The sequence below is a fragment of the Leptodactylus fuscus genome, chromosome 4 (genome assembly GCF_031893055.1).
Source record: "Leptodactylus fuscus isolate aLepFus1 chromosome 4, aLepFus1.hap2, whole genome shotgun sequence".
NCBI classification, from domain to species: Eukaryota; Metazoa; Chordata; class Amphibia; order Anura; family Leptodactylidae; genus Leptodactylus; species Leptodactylus fuscus.
Genome location: NC_134268.1, coordinates 145230829 through 145255066, shown reverse-complemented (window position 1 = coordinate 145255066; position 24238 = coordinate 145230829). Strand labels below are relative to the sequence as shown.

The following is a 24238-nucleotide window of genomic DNA, read 5'->3' as shown; positions in this document are numbered from 1 at the left end:
ATCATTTTCATACCGACGGATTTTTACAGAATGGCGGCCTGGAGAAAACCTCTAAAGGTAGGAGAAGAATAGTCTGTCTTAAGGCTATTCCTATGTGTTAGGCAGAAATAAAAAAGTTTTAATGATAGGATCCCTTTAAAGAGTACCTGTCACCAAATAGAGATGAACAATTTGTTTAAATCCATCCACTCATTCCAAAGATACAGCCCCTGGTAGATTATAAGAAAAGATTCTCCATGTGGGCGGGAAGCTTTTATAATGTTACTGCCCACTTGGGGAATCAGAGCTAGTTTATAGTCAGTCTTCCTGGAGCCATATCTTTTGAATGGATGGGCAGATTTTAAAAAAATAGAAACAGCAAATTTATTGAGGAACGTTATTTAGCACCTTCTGCTTGGTGACAGATCCTCTTTAAACACATGGCATCCTTTAAAAATAAAATGTACAGCTGCGACCTCTTTACTGAATGTTATTCTTATACACTTCATGTGTAAATATTGGCCATCAGGAATCCTATCCTTATTAAGCCTACGGTCAGAAGAGGAGGTCTGCAACAGCAAATTATTCCGCTTCACAATAGCATCCAAAAAGTGAAACCTATACTTGTCAGCTTTTTATGTTAAATGAATATGCTTGGAATTGTCATTCAAAGACTTAAATGTAAATGCACAAGAGTCTAAACTTTTTGGGATGGAGCTAGATATATATATATATATATATATATATATATATATATATATATATACATGTTTTCGATTTATGAAAGAGTCTGCAGCAATTATGAGCACCGCAGCCTCTTCAAACAGCAAATTGCCGGAGCTCCTATTTGTCGGAGCCTGTCCTAAGTCAGGAGTGGAGCCTGGTGCTAAGTGGACTCTGCAGCTTGACTGTGACTGTGTTAGTGTAGCAGAGTTGTTTGTAATGTGCATACTGCAGGTGTGTGTGTCATGCTTGCTGTCTGTACATAATGTGATAGAGGAAAATAAATTCTACTCTACTGAGCAATATGAGGGAGACATAAAATAGAAAACTCATTTACAGGGAAAGCTAAATGTATAGTAATCTGGTTACTATATACACCACATCAGTTTGATTTAGTTATTGAAAAATGAGGACACAATACATTTAAGGGGGCGTTCACACTTGCACCCGGTGTCCAGTTTGTGCATTCCGCCGGGTTTCTGTCTTCAACTCCGGTGAAACTGGACAGGGGACGGAAACCCAGCGGCCAGCTGTTTTGCTCCAAATGTGTGGGACAAAGAAGCCTGGGATGAATCTTAAATGTCCTGTTTTGTTTTGCGGGGTTTTTTGTTTGCTTAGTTAGAATTTGGTAAGTATGGGCTATAAGTTGGGCAGTTACTAAGGTTACTTACGGGAGAGTTCAGTGAAATGCAGTTACTTGCTCAGTAGTACAATGCTAAGTTTAAATCGAGTGATTATTACAGAATGATGATTCATGCTGAATAGTCACTTATTATAGCCAGCGTTTTCACATTACCCGTGTAGCTGGGTATGTCACAAAAGATGATGCAGGTGCTATTTATACATTATCGGGCTATATCATTTCATTAAATGCGTCAATTTCTCATTACACGTCTGTAAGCAAATAGACTATTTCTTGAATGGCATTTCTAACCTCATTGCCCCAGTAATTATAATAGCCTTAGTACCCCTATAACAGTGGCAAGATAGAAGAAAGCGAAGCGTCACTCATGTATCGCTAAAACATCCTCTTGCTTTATTTGTGGCTCATAACAGGACAAACACCTTACAGCAGTATGCCTTAGACACCAACTATCTAGGCAAAGGTTTTTTCGCGTTTTCACGCTTCCTCCGGCCCCGAGTTGTATCCCTATAACAGTGCCTCATCCAATGACTTCATATTTATGAGAGCTACATTTCCTCTATAACTTTGTAATCCCTAGTGTCCCAATAATTAGGACAAACACAGTACCCTTATAACAGTGCCTCCATAAGTAGTGTATGGTGGCTACAGAACCCCGATAACAGTGCTAGCCCCAATGTTTTTATAGTTAGGACAACCACAGTACCAGGACCTCAATAACATTGTAATCCCTAGTGTCCCAATAATTAGGACAAACACAGTACCCTTATAACAGTGCCTCCATAAGTAGTGTATGGTGGCTACAGAACCCCGATAACAGTGCTAGCCCCAATGTTTTTATAGTTAGGACAACCACAGTACCAGGACCTCAATAACATTGTAATCCCTAGTGTCTCAATAATTAGGACAAACACAGTACCCTTATAACAGTGCCATCCTAAGTGCCTCCATAAGTAGTGTATAGTAGCTACAGAACCCTTATAACAGTCCTAGCCCCAGTGTTTTTATAGTTAGGACAACCACAGTACCAGTATCAGTACCTCTATAACGGTGGCACTCACAATGCCCCCATAATTGTGACTGTCACAGTGCTATGTTATGACATAGTATAATGAGAATTTCAATGTCTTTATAACAATAATAGCCTTGTGCCTTAGTTGCCACATAATATGTGTTGCATTATTAGACCTTCTATTTTTACATATATGTAGCATGCTCAGCACATCCTAAAAACACATCCAATTAAATCTGGTGAAAGTGAAACACTTTTTTTCAGTTTTCTCTTTTTTTTTTTTTTTTTTTTTTTTTAAATAAATCTTTCACAATTATCTTCCATAAGCTTGAAAAAACAAGATTTTATTTTTAGGCAAAATTGTCCAGTCTTTACTATGAAGCATTTTGTCTGGTGTCTAATAAAATGTATAGCCATGGAAAGGATGTAGAAAGTATCCTAAATCACAGTCAATATGGTATGAAGATTAAAGCATATTACATGCACATAAAAGATCAAAAGGTTTCCTTGGTCCCCTAATTTTCTTTAATCTTCCAAAAAGGTTTTATAATTTTGTTTGAGGGAATATGGAAAAAAGACAGGGGCAAAACAGACGTATGATCTGTCTCATATATCATAATTAATAGTGCTATAAGTATATTTTCTGTTCATGGCAGGGGCTTTTTCGTACAGCTTTGCTCTCTCTTCCAGAAGTTGCCCTTCTGCTATTGGGCAGTTCATAGGATTCATCTCTGGATCAGAACTATGCCTTTTTTTTATTTCAATTTTTATGTGATGAAATATATATCTAACAAAAGAAGATGATGCTAAATTGTGGAGTTAATGGCCTGTTATGCTAATTAAAGAATGACTAATGACTTTGCTTCATGACCTGTATGTCAAGTCGTACTGTTCTAAGCCTTATGACTTATGGATGAGCAACTTATTCTACCTTTTATATCCAATGTCCTTAAATAACTGCATGCCAATAGCAGTTGGGATGGAGATAATACCTTGAGCAGTTTCATCTCCAAGTACTTGAGCTCTACTGCTGTTACATGATCATTGTTCCTTGAGGATACCTGATAGAGCATCAGAGATGACCAGACAGCGGGATGCCCTCTTTTTGCCATCATCAGTAAACTTCACGTAGGCAATGAGTCAGCTAACCTCTAAAGAAGCTTATCTTTGTGAGAGGGATTGGAAAAAAACATTTTATGCTTCATTTCTTCCTTTGGTCACTGTTGTTTTCTATTTGTATAAGACAGTTAACTGGCATGTCACCTGTAGGGTTTCCCAGCTTAACTATTACAATTGACTGACCCTAAAGAATGGGAGATTACAAGATAGAAGTAGTATTTGATGGTCCAATGAAAGCATGGGAACACGCTAGACTAGCTTTATAAGATGTTCAGCTTGTTTCATCCTATATGTCTACTTTTTTTTTTTTTTTTTTCCCAAGACCCTTTGTTGTCTAATCCTGCTAGTAATTGCCGTAACCTTCCACGGATTAGGCAACATTCACATCTGCATCAAAACCTCCATATCAATCCTCATTTTGGCAGAAAAAACAAACAAAGCTGCAGGCAACATTATTTTGCTAGTAAAATTATCACCCGCCAGAAAAGAAAGCATGCATGAACTAACCATATTATACAAAATAATATATATACAGTATGTGTATATATATATATATATATATATATATATATATATATATATGTGTCAAATACGAAGAAAAAAAAATCTACATTTTAATTTACATAATTTGATTTTTTTTATACTTTTAACACATGACCCCAAATAGTATTACATTTATTTGTATATGTAAATGTAATAAATTATAGTAATGTGTCTGTCACAATTTTAGAAAAGTCTGTTTTTATTCTGTGATGCTTTACTTCAGAGTAGCACATTTAAAATATGTTTTCTATTTTTTTATTTTTTTGTTTGTTTTAGCTGGAAACATTCCACAAGTGGAGAGGTAAATGCATTCACATCATAACTCTTTCATGTTTAAAAATAAATTTGCTTTATTTTTATCGTGCCTTTAAAGAGAACCAGTTAACAAAAACATCAATCTAAATGGCATACCTCATACTCCCTTTAAAATCTTTCAATAGATATGGCTCCCAGAAAGTTATATGTATATTAGCGCTTGTAATGACAGTGAGCAGTAACCTTTCACTTTCTCAACCATTTCTTTTGATCGGGTGAATGTATTATTTAAAAAAAAAAAATAAGTAAATAAAAATTTAATTGATCAAGTCAAGGTTTGTCACTTGGTATTTTGTACTTGGAAAAAAACCTTTAGCCAGGGCACCACATGGCACAAACGCCAAGGAAAGAAGCAGCTTTTTACAGTTCCTGAAAAGTGGATGGAATTCTAGAGAATCTCATCCATATATTGTGGAGGAAAATACGTGCATCGGGCACACTGCGATTTCCAAAATTGCTAGCAGTTTCCCTATAGGTATAATTGAAGCAGAATATCTACAGAGGAAATCTCTGCAGACTGTCTGTAAAAAGTGCTGTTGAGGAAACCGTGACGTGTTGCCACCGCGATTTTTCCCGCAGTGTTTTTTTTCTGTGGCCAGGTACTTGGGGCCTTAGCCTTAAAGAGGACCTGTCACCCTGTAAATTGCATATTGGTGGTGTTTTGAGCAATGGGTCCTCCACTAATTAGAAGAATGGGTGTGTTTTGTCCCACATTTTAAATGGAGCCTTGATCAGGCAGACACACTTTTCTATTTAGTTCTAAGGGAGCGTTCACACTACCGTCAGTGTCCGACAGGTAGTGTCCGCTCCTAGTGTCCGTTCAAAATCTGGCACGGACATTAGGAGCGGGCACTAGCTGTGTCCGTGACACTTGTCATTCATTTAAATGGCGATCGGGCGCGTTCTTTTGCACTCCGTGCCCGTCCTTCACTGTCCGCTTGTAAAGATGTCCGACTTTTCAAGCGGACAGAAAAAAACCTACATGTGTGAACGCTCCCTAAGAGAGTGCTAGAGATGGTTGAAGTACAGTGATCGGCTATATTTGGCCCCATTTTTAAAATGAATTTAGTGGTGCGTACACTGCCAGAAAGTATCTTTTATCGCGTGACGCTTAATAATGTACATGTATGGATGGGTGGATAGATGTCAGGCAGAAACATGAAAGGGGTGTGATTCTGAGCTGTGACACTGTCTGCCTCCGATTTGGAGCTCTGAATTACAACTTTTGTCTGCTCTTGCCTGACACTGTCCACCTAATGATAGACAGCCTATGTCCAGATTTATTATGCCACCTGGCACAGACTACCTGTCTTAAAGTTTACACCATCTGTTGGCTGGCTTAGTTGTAACAAAAATTTCATGCCAGAATTAGGGAACAATTTCATTAGGCCTTGCCTTCTTTTCATCGATGCCAAGCCCCTTTGTTGAGCTAGTCAGATTAAAAAATAAAGTAACCTGAAAAACATGTAATTTTCCCACTTTTTTGCCGCGTTCTAGGCACACATTATTAAATTTGCCCCATTGTATGTAGATAAATAAATAGAAGGTAGTACAATGGAGGAAACAGCAATTGATTTAAGACTCCTCAGTCGGCATCCTGTGTATCGGTCTGCATATATCTATAGCAGACTGGTTTAGGTATAGGGGCGCCTTATGAGGATACTGGTAGACAGTACCCCTCTATCTTTGCAGCTTTCTCTTAAACTGGGTTCCAGCCATATGAGCCAAATATTTTACACAGGATATGCATTTGGAAGGGAACTGCATTCAAGTGTCAGTCTTGCAAGTTCAGTCACTACAATATAAATTGAGTGACTGGAGAGGTTCTGTCCTAACCGTTATCTCTGGATAGGCCTGCAATAACACTCCACTGTGTGTGGAAATTTTTATTGTTTAATGTTTGGATGTAAATATTTTAGCAGCAACTAATAAAAGTTTTGTAATTATCATTCATTTTGGGATGTCTGGTGTTTTCAGCAACCTTTCCTAACTACACAGTCCAGACACATTAATGTGACCTGTCAAAATCCAGAATAACCACCTTTTGCAGAGCGAACCGCTGCAAGATGTGCAGGAAGAGAAGGGATGTTGTCATGATGTTCACTGGGATGTTGAGCCATGCTGACTCTAGTGCCGTAGTCAGCTGTGCTAGGTTACGTGGTTCAGCATCCATGGCGCGAACAACCCGATTGAGGTGGTCCCACAGATTCTCGATTCGGTTCAAGTCCGGGGAATTTTCTGGCCAAGGGACTACGGTAGACTCATCTTGGTGCTTCTCGAACCACAAACGCACATTGCTTTATGACACGTCGCATTGTCCTGCTGGTAGATGCCATCAACCTGAGAAAAAACAATTTGCATGTAAGGGTGAACATGGTCCGTAAGGATAGATGCATACTTGTGTTGATCCATTGTGCCTTCTACAATGATGAGTGCACCCAGATGGCTGATGATACGTGCCTTCTGTGATTGGTTATTTAATGTTGACGTCAAAAGTAGTCGGTGGTCACATTAATATGACTGGACTGTGTATGATAAGCCTTATCATGAGCTTGAATTCCAAATTTTTCTGTCATTTTTGAAGAGATCTTTCAAAATCAGGACTTTAAGTCCGTTTGACATCCGTGCCATTTTCATACATGCACATTTGTGTGTGTGTGTGTGTGTGTAGCCTAAGGCTATCAGAAAATATGTTGTGTATGTTCTATTTTGGCAGGATTTTTTTTAACTTTCTTTTTTCTTCATCACACATCATCTTTATGCAAAACATGTAATGTGATGTGAAAAAAGCAGTGTTTGTCAGGAATTTCATATTTTACAATAGACTAACATGTAACATTTAGACTTTTTTCTTTTTTTTTTGCCAAAAAAGCCATTATATACAGATGTAGCCGTTGCCTATGGGGAAGATATTTTCAAACAGCTGTATCTCCAGTTTTATACCTCATATAACAATGGTTCTAGTGTCATATGAAAGCCAATCTTGCAGTTCTAGCACTAAAAGGGAATTATTAGTTGAAACAGAGCCTGTGTTTTAGTTTAATATGTAGCAGTTCATGCTACATATTAAAATCACATTTGGAAGATAGCGCTCCTTGAAATTACCCACAGATTAGCAGCTACTACATCTGTACATACTGACAGTATGTGTTTATCCCCTACAATATTGCCAGAAAAAAAAACTTTAGAGCCTATTTTCTGCTGAAAGGAAATAAAATAAAGTATATTACAAAAATATTAATCAAACACATCCTTCACAATAGTAAAATAAAGTTTGTCTTTGGCCTGTATATGACAAAGAGCGACTACCTACTAGAATCTTAGTTACATCAATTTCAGTTTTTTAACCCCATAAATCAGTATTTTCATGGTGTTCATACATAACATGACAAGTAATTTACAGTGATACATTTTTTATTTGAAATTTGTATAAGTTGGTATTATGAATAAATATTGTTTTATGTCTGTTTTACCCCCAGCTGGTGTACCATGCATTACAGCTTGTGGCATTTGCTGTCCTTGCCATTTTAATCATGAGACTAAAGTTATTTTTAACCCCTCATATGTGTGTAATGGCATCCCTGTTATGCTCCAGACCGGTAAGGCTGTTTTATGTGGCATGTTATTAATTGTGTTATGTATTCATTCTTTGTATTGTATCCTGATATTCATTACGGTAGTAATTATGCATTTACAAAGCTACTTCACAGACTGTCAAATGAAAATCTTTGGATTATAACGTTACATTAATGTCAGTTGTCAATTCTTTATTTTCCTGATTTGAACATATCTCTCTCTAATCCATTATCCCCCCCCACACACTTTTAAGTAACTTGTTCCCACTTGATAAACTTTCCGAAAGCGTTATCTATATAAATGTAGCAATTTAACATTTAAGTATTTGGTTTTACATAACTAGTACTACATTGCTTCCAATATAACAAATTGGGACCTTAAAGTGGAAAAATACTGCTTTTGTGCACAGCATGTAAAACATAAGGGACTGTTAGACATGGAGGAATTTGAAGAAGATTTTGAGGCAGAGATTGTTGCGAATTGAGTTCTTTGTAGATCATACTTGTTTGTCAAGTGGAATACAAGGATCAGCATGGAGATTTAGGATCAGAGGATAATAACAATCCTTAGGGAGTGTGCACCTTTACAGGCGTATGGAGACTTACAAGCCATTTTCGCTCCACTTGGGGCTTATGGGAAAAATATGCAAATCTGTTTTCCAGGATGTAATTAGGAAAACAGTGCCTCTGTTTGCTGTCTCTTAGGACAGCCCCCTTAACATCATGCATGACTTTTTCCAATAAGCCTAATGACATAATGCGGGGATTATACCCTGATCCTGGTCTATAGTCTCTCACTCTACCAAACTAGTATCCCTACCCTGTGCTGAAGAGATCCAACAGATCGAAACAGTGCTGTCCATAGCTAGAAATCTGTTTCTTTTGGAATAGAAATACTAGTTTGGCAATAATCCACGCTTTATGTCATTGGGCTTAGTGAAAAAAGTCATGTATGATGCTAAGGGGGCCGTCCTAAGAGACAGCAAACAGAGGCACTGTTTTCCTAATTACATCCTGGAAAACAGATTTGCATATTTTTCCCTTGGAGATTTATTGAATGAGCAATGACATGAACAATTTGACCAATCAATCTGTCACAGAAACATGTTTGCAGAGAGGCCACTGCCTTTAGGAAATAAAATTGCCTTTAACATCTTAGAGGTAAAAAATTACCTTTCTGTTCTGCCTAAGGGTCAGGCATTTTTATGGCAACACAATTGGGACATACATTGTACAGGCAGGTGGTTTTCAAGATAGGGCTGATCAGTATATACAAAACACATATAAAAGCTCGGAGTTCTAAAAAGTAGAAAATGTTTATTCTGCTTTTGTTAGTTCTAGAAGACTGAATACTGTATGTACTTTCACACTTTGGTGTACTAACTGTACTAGCATAGAATGGCAGCTGTTACAGCAGATGTGTTTGGTTAAAGACTGTTGATGAAAATCAGTTTTCAGAAGGCAATCTCTTTCAGTACAGAAACTGATAAAATCTATGTGAGAAAAAAAATCAACTCCAAAATATTGAAAAGAAATAGTAATCTTAATAAGATGCACCAGGGTATTCTAAAGCACACTAAATGGAAGTTGGAGCTACTGACCTTTCAATAAGCTTTTAGAAATGAAATGTGTAAAACTGGCTGAATGTTGTTCAGTTTGCCTCCTTTCTCACCAGCTTTCTGATATTTTTTACACGTCTTTTAAGGGATTGAGAACTCTCTGGAGTGATGCGCAGTGATCAGTGGTAAAAACCTCTGATCTGCTTTGTAGTTTTCCCCCTTCTTAGTCTCCAAATCCTCTGTAGCTCCGGTCCTTTTATTTTTTGTGGACGGGCACATGCTTGTACCATGTGACATAAAGCAAAAAAAAAGGACCCCAACCTTTTTTGTACTAAGGACTATGGGGTAGGGTTTTCAGTGGCAGGCAGGGTTGGAGCGATCACACAATAAAATGCATTTTTAATTATTACATTTATACATTTGCCTATAGATTATTAAGGGAGATCTCTCTTCATATTATGCATATAATAGCATAGGTAGGACGGGAAGGACTATTACTCAGTTTATAAACCATATCTGCACAACCTATATTTTATTAAAAGAGCTCTCTCCATATCCAAAACTGAGTTTATGGATAAGAGCTCTCTAACTATGTAGTGACCCCACAGGTAATGTTATTAAATGAAGGGACTGTTACTATAATATTGCCCCACACAGTGTCGGACTGGGGTGTCTAGGGCCCACCAGTGGAATTATTTCTAGGGGCCCACCATCAGGACCCTGCAGACCAGTGATACTGAGACAGGGCGGCTAAAGGTAATAACATATCGGGAGCCATGCTGCTCACCCACCATTCACTGTGCACCACTTCACTACCTAAACCCACTGCTACACCCTGTATGGCAAATGAACAGCGCAGCTCCTATAAATGTTACCATTACCTGCAGCCACACTGTCCTGGAAGAGCTGATCTGCAGAGGTCCTGGCTGTTGTATCACCGCAGATGTAATATTGATAGCCTATCCTAAAGACAGACCATCAATATTCGAAAGGTGGATAAGTCCTTTAAAGATTTGTCCAGGAATTAGAACAACCCATGTGCCGGGCGGGAGGAGTAAAATAAAAATAAAAAAAGTAAGAAGCGCACTCATCTGTCCTTGGCGCTACGTTGTCTGGTGCCAGTGTCCACTCAGTCTCGTGCTGCCGCCTCTTGCTGGGAGTCCTGCACCTCATGTGACTGCTAAGACCAATTAGGTACAGGATTTCCAGAAATTAGGCGCTACCATGAGACTGAACAAACACAGGCGAGGAACAATGGGGTGCTGGGGACAGGTGAGAAGGCTTTTTTTTTTTTTTTAATTTATACACCCACCTGGCGGCCGCCACAGTGATCGCTCCAGTTTGTGGACAGCCTCTTTAAGCTAAAGCCTCACACTGCAGAGACACAGCATTTTTGGCTACGGCAGAAAAAAAATTGTGTTTTACAAAATAAACAAAGTGAATGAAATTTGATCAAATTTACCTCATCCGCACATTGCAGGGAAAAAAAAACATGGAAGATGCTGCAAACTCTAAAATGCGTGTTCTTCTAAAAACATGGCTGGTTACTTTCAGCTGCACAATCAGGAGAAAGTGCCAGGAAAATGCATCAAAAGCTAAAAGAAATACACTGTGGAAAAAATATGTTGTGTTTCACTGCTATTTTTTTCCGCAGTGTTTTTTTAGCTGCGTTCCACTGTTGGACCTCATCCTTATTTTCTCAATACATTGTGTACTACACTATAAGGCTAAGGCCCCATGTAGCAAGCCGTAGCAAAAAAGCGCTGCAGGAAAACCCCCGGCGGCAACACATCAGTTTTTCCTGCAGAGGTTTCCTGTGAGGACTTTCTGCTTCCATTATACCTATAGGGACACTAAGTGATTGTGTAGGTATAAGTAACATGCTGCGATTTCCAAAACCGCCACAGTTTTGGAAATTGCAGCATTTCCGCTTTGTGTATTTTTCTGCAATGTGTGGATGGGATTGCACATACTATATACCTACACACTCATAGATATTCATTCATATACCATATATAAGCCATCTATACACTTATATGAATGTATGAATACTATATATACATATACACATTATTATAGCATACTGTATACAATCACAAATACCTGTATACAAACATACAGTCCGCACACAGTATACAAGACACATACTTTAACCCTTAAGTACTATCATGGTGTCTTTCATAGTGATATGTGTATGGTGGTGGTGTATGATAGACACCATGATAGGACTTAAGGGTTAAACAAATGTATACAAATACATATTAGATGCTACATTTTACCAAAAAAAAAAAAATATATATACTCACATTTGTGAAGCAGATCATTGCAGCAGCAGCAGACTCCTCTGTCCCCACACGGTCCGATGTAAGAGATGACTCACTGCTGGGAGGGGGAGGGGAAGGAAGTCCGGGCTGCAGAGAGAGTGCTTCTAGGATGGCAGGGATAGGTGCAGCTTCTGTCCCTGGTGTGCTCCGTCCTGTGGATGTATACTTTCCCTATATTAATAGGGAAAGTATAGCACTGGCAGGAGGCCCCTCTGTGCAAGTGTCGGGGCCCTGGGAAACTGCCGGCAGCCGGCCATCTTTAATCATTACAGTGCTGCCGGCAGCCTCGGGCCCCGAACTGACAGTCAAGGCTTGGGGCCCATCGGGGGATTCACCAGTTCCCCGGCGGGCCAGTCCGATCCTGGCCCCACACATCTAATAATCTTCTCCACCCACCCCCACACAAAGGTAGTGTTATAAACTGTGGGGAGGGGGTACTATTAGTGTAGTAGTAGCCTAATAATGCTCTTCCATGGTAATAGTGCCCCTCAGTTACTATAATTACAATAACATTATACTTACCTGGATACTAATCCAGCTCCCACAGTGTGTGTGCAAGAACAAGTCCCAGGAGCTACATCAGTAATGGTGAACACTAACCTCCTTGCCTGGATTTACCATGGATATATCCCTGGATTTGAAAAGGTCCCAGGGCTTCATGTACGTGCCTTTTGTGGGGTATACTTGTATGCTCTGATAGGTACTCATCTCTTAACTCAATTCCCATTAAGATAAGAAACTCCCATTTAGCAACACTAGAATTACTAAAACTCAATACCTTTATTAAAATTCAATCTAAGATCTACACCCTCCACCTAAGACTACCATTAAAAACACATCCACTGCCTCACTATTGCTATTCAAATTCTACCTCTACCTCATATAGCTTTTGGTGTTCTGAACAAATCAAGTTAGCCTCACATGAAACCACATCTAATATAGTGAATGTTGTAATGGAGCACTGATCTATTCATTCTGATTTACATCTCCCACTACAGACAGTAGATGTACTAGTGATAAGATGAGGCTGTCAGAAGTCCTGCTTCCCATTTGACCACTGAGACTAATGAGTGGCCTCAATGGTCGCTGGTAAGGACAGGCAGAACGTAAACCTTTACTAAAAAAAAAAGTGTAGTAGAGCTCTTGTACATACTTATGTATCTACGTGGTTACAGACTTATGCAGTAACTAATTTCTTTCTACTTCTAACAGACATACTTATGACATTATGTAATGTTTCTCATTAAACTTTCTAGCTGTTTGGGTGGATCTTCAGCCGCTTGAATCGTCATATATTTATTCTTATCATAGTAATATTGATGTCTATACAAGGTATTCGCAACATTCAGGCTCAGCTGAATATAAAAGGGGAATTCAGCAACATAGCTCAGGAAGAACTATTGGAGTGGATAAAATTCAGTACAAAACCAAGTAAGTAAGCCTTTAAATGAACTATATTCTTTATTCAGCCTGACTCCATCAAAGTTACATTTAGGTTGGCGGTAGCAATGCTGCATTTAAAGTAGCAGCCGTGAGTTTTTGTTTTATACACTACGTACCTATTTCTCCTATTATGCATAATTCAGCCAGTGTTAACTTTTTTAGGGGTTTTTTTCTATCTCAATCTTTCTCTTCAGTAAAGACATATGATTCTAACTCTGACCAAATAAAACGTACAGAAATTTAAAGTGCAATGGACTGATCTACACAGATTCTCCATAGGGGGAGACAGAAACTTCTGTCACTAACTGCTGATGAGCAGACAGTTCCTATCACACAGCTATAATAAAGGAGCTGACAGTTCAACCTCATGGATACAGGTAGATACAGTACAGTATTTATCTGCCCATGTGATGCTTTACGGATGCTGATTGGTGGCAAACAGAAATAGAAAAGCCAAGATGGTGTCTGATGAGAAGATGGATTGCAGGGATATGAGTGAAGCATACATGGAAGAAGCCTGGATTGGGACAATGGGATTAAGGGTCCAGGGATAGTAAGTGTTTTGCTGAAGTGCTTCTTTAAAGGGAATCTATCAGTAGAATACCCTTTTTACAATAAATATATGTAGGAATAGCCTTAAGAAAAGCTATTCTCTCCTTACCTTTATCATTCTGATCCGCGCTGCCGTTCCTGAAAAATTTCTTCTTTCTTCCTTATGCAAATGAATTTTCTCACAGGACTAGGGGCGTTCCCAGTGCTGCTTGAAAACTCTCCAGCGACAGCCTCTGTCTTCTTCACTGCTTCTACTTTCTTCTCTCGCGCTCCTCTTCTCTTGGTTCAAAAGCGCCGATTGCACAGTCCGTTGGCCATTTTCCTGTGGCCGAATGGGAGAGGCCACAGGAAAATGACCAATTGCATATGTCCGTCGGTGAAGAAGACAGAGGCCATGCCTGGAGAATTTCTAAGCAGCACTGGAAAACTTACTTATGCAAGTAAGAAGAAATTCCTCAGGAACAGTGGCGCGGATCAGAATAATAAAGGTAAAAGAAGGATAGCCTTTCTTAAGGCTATTCCTACTTGTATTTAGTTTAAAAAGGTTATTCTAGTGATAGAATCCCTTTAAGTCAATGAAGATGCATTGCATTACCAGACATGGCCTTTGGGGAGTAGACTATGTCTGGATGAAATAATAATAATTAAAACCCCTCAACTGAATTTCAAGTCCTCCCTCCTGCAGATTTGCAGCAACAATATTACCCACTTGTAACTAATTTGCTATAAATGAAATATATTAGATAACACTAAGCACTTAAAGGGATATTACCATCTCAAGGACTTAAGCAAGAGCTCCAAGCTGGAATGAGCTGGAACTAGGGAGTGGTAGGAAGAGGAAACAGGAGGACAGCTAAAATCCTGAGGTGAGAAAACCCCTTTATTGCTTTTGGTCTCATTAATATGGTCTGTCAAAATCCAAATTTATAAGTACGCAGCCATACATGTCTTGCTGTAACCAATTTTATTTTCACTGTTAACTGTAGTACCTGAAAATGTAGCAATGTTTATACTATGGTATCTTACAGTAACATTAACTTTATAGACTGTTATTTCACCAAAGGAGACCCTCAGAAGGGGAAATAAGAGCAAAACAATGTATTACTGTAAAGGTGGTGCTCTGCACTTGCTGGTATACTACTTTTCTCAGCAGACCCAGCCACTTGGTTAACTCTGTGAGCGTGTTCCTATTTCTTTAAAGAGGACCTTTCACCATTTTTCACACAGGCAGTTCTATATACTGCCGGAAAGCTGACAGTGCGCTGAGTACAGCGCACTGTCGGCTTTCCCGATCTGTGCCCGGTGTGAAGAGCTTACGGCCCGGTACCGTAGCTCTTCTATGGTCAGAAGGGCGTTTCTGACTGTTAGCCAGAGACGTCCTTCTGCCTCGCGGCGCCAATCGCTCTGTACTGTGAGAGCCGGGAGGAACTCCCCCCTCCCTCCCTGATAATGCTCGTCTATGGACGAGCACTGTGAGCAGAGGGAGGGGGCGTTCCTCCCGGCTCTCACAGCACAGCGCGATTGGTGCCGCGAGGCAGAAGGACGTCTCTGGCTAACGGTCAGAAACGCCCTTCTGACCATAGAAGAGCTACGGTACCGGGCCGTAAGCTCTTCACACCGGGCACAGATCGGGAAAGCCGACAGTGCGCTGAACTCAGCGCACTGTCAGCTTTCCGGCAGTATATAGAACTGCCTGTGGGGAAAATGGTGAAAGGTCCTCTTTAAGGTTTAGTGTGCTTACCTGCTAACGTTCTTTCTGCTAGTCCCTGTCCGCCTCTTCTTCTGTAGCCATACCGTAGCTTTGCAGTGTTCAGTTGTGTTATGATCCCTTAGGGCTTGTTCACATCTGCGCCCGGTCTTCGTTCTGCAGGTTTCCGTTTCCTGCACAAAACAGAGGCAGGAAACGGAAACCTGCAGGACTCTTTCATACCCATTCATTTGAAAGGGTTTGAAAGTTGTCCGGGCCGTGAGTGGCGGTGAGCGTTTTATGCTCTCTGCCGTGAAACCATTTTTTTTTAATCGGGTACAGAGTCGGACATGCAGTACTCTGTGTCCGGTTTAAAAAAAAAAAAAAAAAAAGTTTTGCAGCGGAGAGCATAAAACGCTCACCACCGCTCATAGCCGGACCCGCTCTGACAGCTTTCCGTCTTCTGAGAACGGAGACCCGAACGCTAGTGTGAACCTAGCGTTATTTGGATGCATGCATGGATTCTGTTGTCTTGTTTGGATGCATGTCTCTCCATGTGCCATGTATGTATCTCTGCGCTCTCTCAGACCTGTGAGCTTTACTGTAAGTACCTCTGCTTCTTGTCCTAATGTCATGCTTAGAATTCCTGTTTGTTTGTTTTTTTTTTTGGGGGGGGGATTGATCATTGAAACACAAACAAAAAATTTTAGTAACTGTTTCCAGCTTGAATTGTAGGGAATGAACAATGATTTAGCCGCACACACGTAACTTTGAAGTATTCTTTTATTTCTACATCCATAACAAGGAGTACGCCATGTAATATGCCATGTAGAGATATACAGGAAAAAGGGAAACTGTATATCAGGAACAGAGTAATGCAACATTGCTAACACCATGCATCTCTGTTTGCATACTGTTAAGGATCTAGCCAGACGAAAGTTAATAACCGAAACGTTGCATTATTCTGTTCCTGATCTACAATTTCCCTAAATAAAAGAATACTTCTTTGTACGTCATTACTTGTGTGTGACTAAATCATTGTTCCTTGGGTACGGATTGGACTCTTTAAGTCCAGCGCCACCATCAAGTGTTCAAAGAGTGTGTGGTTCCTCTGTGGTACCTCTATCAACTCGAATTGTAGGACCTGGCATGACTGTTCAGGTATATGGTGTAGTATGGGCAGAAAGATTTAAAAGTACTCTTAAAAATTTAAAGGGTTAGTAACAAATAGGGTATATGACTGTACCCCCTGTAGAGATTGTAAGGATTCCTCTTGGATGGGCACTTAAAGAGGAACTTTCATGTTCATGTGCGTACTGTTGGCTTTCCCAGTATGTGCCCCTGTGCTGGAGATCTCAATGCCGTTAATTTCGGAACCAATATCTCCCCACACTCCCCACATAAAAGGGTGATCCCCAGAGCTCAGCATCATTGCTGGGCAGTAAGAAACGCCCCCTCCAACAGTACAAGTCTATGTTAGAGTACAGTCGGGGGAGGGGGTTCTCAAAGCCCAGTGATGACACTTAGTTCTAAGCAACATCCTTCTGACATTGCGGAGATATCGGTGCCAAAATTAGCGGCACTGATATCTCCAACCCCAGGATACATACTGGGAAAGGCGACCATGCGCTGCGTCGTCTTTCTATTGGTTATATAATACCACACATTGGTGAGGACATGAAAGGTCCTCTTTAAGATTGTCTCAAAGGCACCAATGCTTTCTGTCTTTCTTTATCATAATATGTTAGACAGTATCAAAACACAAAGAAAATGTTTCAAAAAGTTTTGAAAGATGTGTTCATTATTTGAAAACCTAATAAAAATAAGTTAAATTATATTTGTATAATTTGTTTGCTATTACCCAGATGCAGTATTTGCTGGAGCAATGCCTACAATGGCTAGTGTTAAACTATCAACAGGACGCCCAATTGTCAACCATCCTCATTATGAAGATGCTGGTTTACGGTGAGCTTCTTTATGGACTGTTGGGGTTTACTTAATGAAAAATAAATAGTTGAGATTTAAGGGGAGCCTGTCCGATCATTTTAGGTCCTCCAACCGCTACTACTAGCAGCATATGCAACCAGTTTAGCATGTTAGAATTTTGTCCCAGAACTTATGCCAAAAGCAAAAGTTATTACCCTGTTTCCCCGAAAATAAGACATGTTCTTATAATTAATTATCTAACGAAATATATGACCTTTCTTATTTTCGGGGGATGTTTTATGCAGCGGCTGGAGTGGGGAACAATCGGCAAACAAAGCGGGGAACAATTAGCGGAGTGCCGGCATTACTTCCGGTTGTATGTGATCCAGAAGGTGAAGGGGGGGTGTCTTATTTTCGGGGAAACGGTACCTGTTTACAAGTCATCTTGGCATATGCATTTTAATCTCAGGTAGTCACGATGGACATCAACTCTGTGCTCCCAGCCATGGTCCTCGGTTGTGGGTTGTGAAATGTCCTGACAGGTTCTCTTTCAAGGGAGTCTGTCAGCAGAGAATTTTGATATAAACACACAGTGCCTTAGATGTGATTCTATAGTTTCCAAATTTGACTCAGTTGTTCAACTTTGGAGCCCTATTTTCATGTAAACTAAATACAAATGAAAAGAAACTTATTTTGTCTGGGAATCTAGAGTTAAGACCAAAGATGAGGCAAGTTAAAGCATATCCACAGTTATAAACAACTTTTCATAAATAAATAGTACATGTGAAAATAAGAATCTTTATAATATATTAAAGAGATCTGTTTCCTTTTTCATTTATTAAGCTTTTTTTCTGCTCCTCTTCAATCTGACGGCTTGTTTACATTATATCCATATCTGTCTTCAGCTTCACACATAGAGCTCTATGGAGCAGAGAGGGGACGAGTAGGGTTCTCCTTCCACCTAGTTAACTAATTTATTGCCTCATTCTTTTCAATTCTAGCCTCTTATCTAAAACCTAGCAGTGTTAAAAAGCAAGGAATAGTAGATTGTAACATAAGCAATTATTTGAGTGTCTTTTCTAATCCCCCCCCCCCTTCATAGACTAATATGAAGAAGGTAACTGCCTGAAAAGTGGAGAAGAAAACGTCAAAGCATATTAACCTGCACTATTCAACTGATGAAAAATAGTTTTAAACTGAAAGTACTCTATAACCACTTGCTGCACCATTACATAATACTACATCATGGAAGAGTGTGCTTTTAACGCACCATGACAAATTATTATCGATACTGAGCATGTGACATCGAAAGCTGGTGTCAGCTGTAAGAAACAACTGACACCGACTTGTAAAACCTGTGGCCGATGCTGAGCTCCAGTTGCAAGTGTTAACCCCTTAGGTGCTGCAATCAATCATGACCACAACATGTAAGCGGTTGCTCTAGCAAACCTGTACCTAAAGGCACCACAGCCTACCAGCTATGCTGAAATCTCACCTGGCCATGTGTTTTTGTGTTCAAACCTTGCGAATTAGAGCAGTGTGGGGCAGAGTAGTTTGGAGCTTCCGCCAGATTGCTCATTTGCATATTGTGAAATGAATGAATATCTCACCGATCAAGGCACAAATTTTCATTGGAAAAAGGCATTACATTCAGGTGAGCCTCACCTATCTAATTGTGTTGGGGGTTTAATATGCTTTTCATATTCCATAGATATGTTCAATTAAATATCTTTACTACTATTGTAAACACATTCAGCAGGCTATGCCTAGTCATTCATTTTGGCTGAGAAAAAAAGAGCACAACACTGAAATGCAATGATATAATACAATTCCTATACTTCAGTGTTAAACTTCTCCTTATTTCTATTTTCAGAGCACGAACAAAAAGGGTTTATTCAATGTACAGTCGTAAACCGGCTAAAGAAGTAAAAAAGCTTCTGATAGACATGGGTGTACAATATTTTATACTTGAAGATGCTTGGTGCACACGGAGGACAAAGTATGTATTTGGGAATGTCATTTTGTTAACCTGAACAGGAATAAATGTGTTTCTGTACTAATGTGATATTCTTTTGTCGTAAATGTCATTGATTTAATGTTGTTATTATAATCAGACTGTTAGAGAATTCTCTTTTGACATGTAACACGGATGTACTGAAAAATACCATTATAACGTGACCATGTAAATAGCCCAAAACTCTCTTCATTCTTAAATTTTATCTCTAAAATTGTTTTATTATAATTAATAGGGGTTATTTATGAAGACCAGCATATTGAATGTCAGTCTTGATATTACTGGTGTGGGAAAGAATGCTCCTCTCTTTAACAAGTTGCATACCTCCTTATAAATGAGTTACAGATCCGTGCGCCTGTACTGAAATCTACACCAAGTTAAAGTTGGCATAGATTTCAAGCATTTTACAACAGTAAACTGGCGTAATGATGATGACCCTGCCCATCAGTGTATGCACTTCAGTAATGGAGGCATTGCCCATGTTGATTGGCTTTTCTTCCAGCCAAAGGCAGACATGCCTCCAGTAAGCATTGTCTTTGATATTGAACAGTATTCTGAATGTGGTTTCAGGTTACAGTGTTCCTGGAAATGCAAAGTTGGTGAACGATGTAGATTAGGTTAAGGGGTTTATTAAATTTTTCTGATAATTTATCCTAATTGATTTTACCATTTTATTTTTCAGAACTGGTTGCACCATGTCAGAGATCTGGGATACAGAGGATCCTTCTAATGTTGGGAAGGCTCCCTTATGTTCTATTTTGGCCAAGGAGTCATTGCCACACTTTGTCACTTCATTTGAAAATAATGTTTACAAAGTTTTAAAAATTGGCATTTAAGTAAAAAAAAAAAAAAAAAAATCCCAATTCATATTGGACAAATATGTTTTTAATTCTGGTATAACCTGGTTTTACAGATATTTGTAGTCTGAAATTTTGTAACATACACAATGCTATGCAAATCTTTATTGCTAAGAAAATTGTTTGAAAATACATTACATCCTTTAATGGACAGCTGCAATCATATTGTTCAATATTGCTAACGTTGCAAGTAAATGAGGAGAACAAAAGACCTACAAATACTGCCTTAAAATATTTTCATTTGGCAGACGTTTCTGTTACAATTTTACAGTCGAACACCAAAGAGAATATGAAATATGTATATTTATGTAATAGTAATTGGTGTTATGTTCCAGCAATGTTTTATGCAGGTATGTTTTATTATACTTTGCATTTTACTTATATTGATGTGTATGAATTCCATTTCATGACTGGTGCTGTGGGAAAGTGGTGTCTGCTACAGTGCCAAAATGAATGAGTTGTAAGGAATGCAATCTTTCAGGACCAATTTTAGAGCAGTATACCTCACATTATGAGTAATTGATCCGTGCCACGCCAGGTATGCTCACACTGTTCATAGCTTCCACAAAGGCAAGATCCATTAATGCCACTGTAAAATGCTGTGTTATGGAATTATACATTTTTTTGTATATATTTTTTTTTCTTTGTTTCAATACTGTTTTGTGAGGTTGTCTAATGCAGTATTTTAATATATTTTGTTTTGTTTTTACTTTGACTTTTCCATTTGTCTTTGATCATTGACCAAGATTAGTGCCAAGGAAAGCAGTGGGCATCAAGGAGTCACATTCCAATGATATGCTTCTGAAGTACAAGGAAGCCACCATTCTTAAGCAGCTTTATGTAGCGTCACCCACACTATATTTTCAGTGTTTCTGTGTTAGATATCATGTTCTCTGCTGCACATGCAAACTAAATTGAATGACAGTAATAATGTTTTAATTTTTAGTAAATTAAGAATCTAACTTTCAAGTCTTGGTCAGGTTTTTCTAGGCTATTTTGCAGGCTAAAAAAATATTAAGTATTGAAAGGGGAAATGCCAAATGTAAAATATAAAAGGCCCTTCATTATGTGTTAAGTGAGATGGTTTACTTATCTGGACTTGAATGTTCCTGTGCTTTAATGACCTCATTACAGCTGGGGACACGGCGTACTTGCAGAATTGTTAGTGGCTAATCTGCTCCGAGGTACAGTAGCAGTATGCTTGACATTGACACACATTGCCTAAAGAAATCTCAGCTAAAAGTTTCTAGCTCTGCAACACCCATCATGTCAAGTTAATGGTACGTGCACCATTTTGTTTCAGCCTTTGCAATACAAAGGTTGAAACCCAGGACCAGCTGCCCAGCCACTTTCCTCAGTTTTTTGCTGCAGGATGTCTTTGACAGATATCCCACAGCAGACCCCACACAAATGGCATTAGCCTACAACACATTTGTTCTGTAAGTGAAGGTTAGGACATTTTGTAGGTTTCCTCTGCTTTCTTAAAGGGATGTTGTCACCAGAATAGTCCCTGTTGAACTAAGCATAGTGTTCATGTGAATATAACACTTTTTTTTTCTTCCCAATTGGCGGCTCCATTGCCGAGCATAGCTTTACTTGTTTAGAGCAACAAAGGGGTCACCATTGCTCTAATTACACTGAGGAGCTACTTCCCTGCTCTGATTGACAAAACTGAGCAGCATATATGTTAGTCAGAGCCAGATAGCATATATGTCAATCATTGCAGGGAAGGATGGACCGGACAGTAGAAAACCATAGATCCTTGTTACAATGAAAGCAACTGTAATGCGCATTAGCATATATTTCTTTAAAAAAATAATCTCAGCAAAGTAAGCAGCCAACTATCTCACTATGCTTATATTTCATTTGTATGGGTTCTTATGACAGACTCCCTTTTAAGGCATTATTTTATTTTTATTATAAAGTAGACATTATTGATTGTCACATACTTATAATAAATTACATATATGTCAATACCAGTATATTCCTAAATACATATTAACTATGGTGCCTTAGATCATGCTGCTTCCATATTTTCTGGGAATTCATAAAGAGCATCATGGGTTTTTTTTTGAATGTGATACTGGTAATGCAATTACAATTGCAATTGCAATTACAGTAGATACTTGCTTTAATCTTCCAAGCTGTTCAATGTGAAATACTGTCATTTTTATATACGCTCTACACCTATACTGTGATTCATAATGCAAATAATATATTGATGAATCTAAATAATAATCTAATATGGGCATTTTCTTGTAAAGTCTCCAGACTATACTATCTGGACAAAAGTATTGGGAGATTCCTCTTAATGACTAAATTCAGGTTATTCATTCAGTCCCATGGCCACGGGTGTATAAAATCCACTACCTAGCCATGTCGTCTGCCTTTACAAACATTTGTGAAAGAATGGGTCATTCTAAAAAGCTTACTGAATTTCTGTGCAATACGATGTTGTAAAAAGTCATAGAATTTCAGAATCCGCTCTATGGCATCATTGAAAAATTGGCAGAGTTTAGGAGCCACAGCAACTGTAAAGTGGCAGACTAGTTAAAGTTGTAGGACAGGGTCGCCAATTTCTGAGGTGCCTTGTGTACGAAAGCTACCAGATCTCTGCTGACTTGATACTGCACCTCAGCATTGTCATCAGCAGAAAACCTGTGCCCTGGCCGCTTTATGCCATAAGTTTCCATGAGTGAACAGCTGCCTCTAAGCTTTCCATCACCATGCACAGTGCCAAGTATCGGATGGAGTGATGTAAAGCAGGCAGTCACTGGAAGGTGGAGCAGTGGAAACATTTTCTGTGCAGTGAGAACTAATGATTATCTGTCAATCTGATGGATAAGTCTATTTTTGGGAATGTCAGGAAAACCTTATCTATCTGTTTGCATAGCCACAGCTGTAACATTTTTCAGGGACTAGCCTATGTTCCTTAGCTTTAGTTAAGAGAAATCTTAATGCTTCAGCATACCAAGACAGTTTGGAGAATTGTTTGCGCATAACTTTGTGAGAACAGTTTTTTTGACTGCCCTTTTCTGTTCCAGCTCAACTGTGTCCCAGTGCATAAAGCAAAGTTCGTAAAGACATGGTAGGTTGTGGAAAAACTTGACAGGTCCACACCAAAACCCTGACCTCAATACCGTCCTACTCCGTTGGAGTAAACTAGAGTTCACAGATCATTAAGGATAACTAGTCTCCATAAGTTCACAATATTCCCTGAAAAAGCTGATTGGAGACCTTGATACAAAATATAAAACTTCACTTTTATAGAAAAAACTAAAAGGGCAAAACAACAGTGTATAACAGACATGTATGGGTCCAGCCTATGTCTGAGAGATGGCAATAACTCTCATCCTTAATCTGCTTGGACTCCCTCAACCACATGTGCATGCCAGTTAGACCTCTGAAGTGGCAACCCATATATTATGATGTGTACAATGTTGTAGGAACAGTGTATCCCCTCTAGTCCTGAGGCTACCAGCCTAATGCCATACCAACAGGACTATGAAAGGAAACAAAGCCCAATACAAATGGGTATAAGCCACTTCAGCCCTGCAATTGACATCTATAACTGACTAAACTGCCAACCTGGATCACTCAAGGCGTTTCCTCTATTAGATTCATCAGAGAAATCTCAAAGTAGCAGACAAATAGCAGTAAAAACCGATGGTTTTACCACATTATAGCGATATGTCGCGGCAGCATGACCACTCTGATGCCTCTGGCAGAGGTCTAACTGGCATGCACATTTGGTCGAGGGATTCCAGGCAGATTAAGGATGAGAGGCATTATCACCTCTCAGATATAGGCTGGACGTATACATGTCTGTTATACACTTTTGTGACCAGGCAGTATTAGTGAAAATTTTGGTTTTATTTTGCCCTTTTAGTTGCTTGGTTTTTTTGTACATTTTATATACACTTTCAATAAAAGTGAAATTTTATATTTTGTATCAATGTTTCCAATT

General features: G+C 39.1%; 1 protein-coding gene across 1 annotated transcript in view; it reads left to right on the top strand.

Moving 5' to 3' along the window:
• Positions 1-20928, top strand: part of DPY19L1 (dpy-19 like C-mannosyltransferase 1) — a 139051-nt gene extending 118123 nt beyond the window's left edge. The window contains exons 18-23 of the mRNA XM_075271215.1: positions 4296-4320; positions 7814-7933; positions 13049-13223; positions 17340-17439; positions 19274-19399; positions 20097-20928. Of these exons, the coding sequence (XP_075127316.1) occupies positions 4296-4320; positions 7814-7933; positions 13049-13223; positions 17340-17439; positions 19274-19399; positions 20097-20250 (700 nt within the window). The 3' untranslated portion in view covers positions 20251-20928. The remainder of the gene's footprint in view (positions 1-4295; positions 4321-7813; positions 7934-13048; positions 13224-17339; positions 17440-19273; positions 19400-20096) is intronic.
• The last annotated feature ends 3310 nt before the right edge of the window (positions 20929-24238 follow it).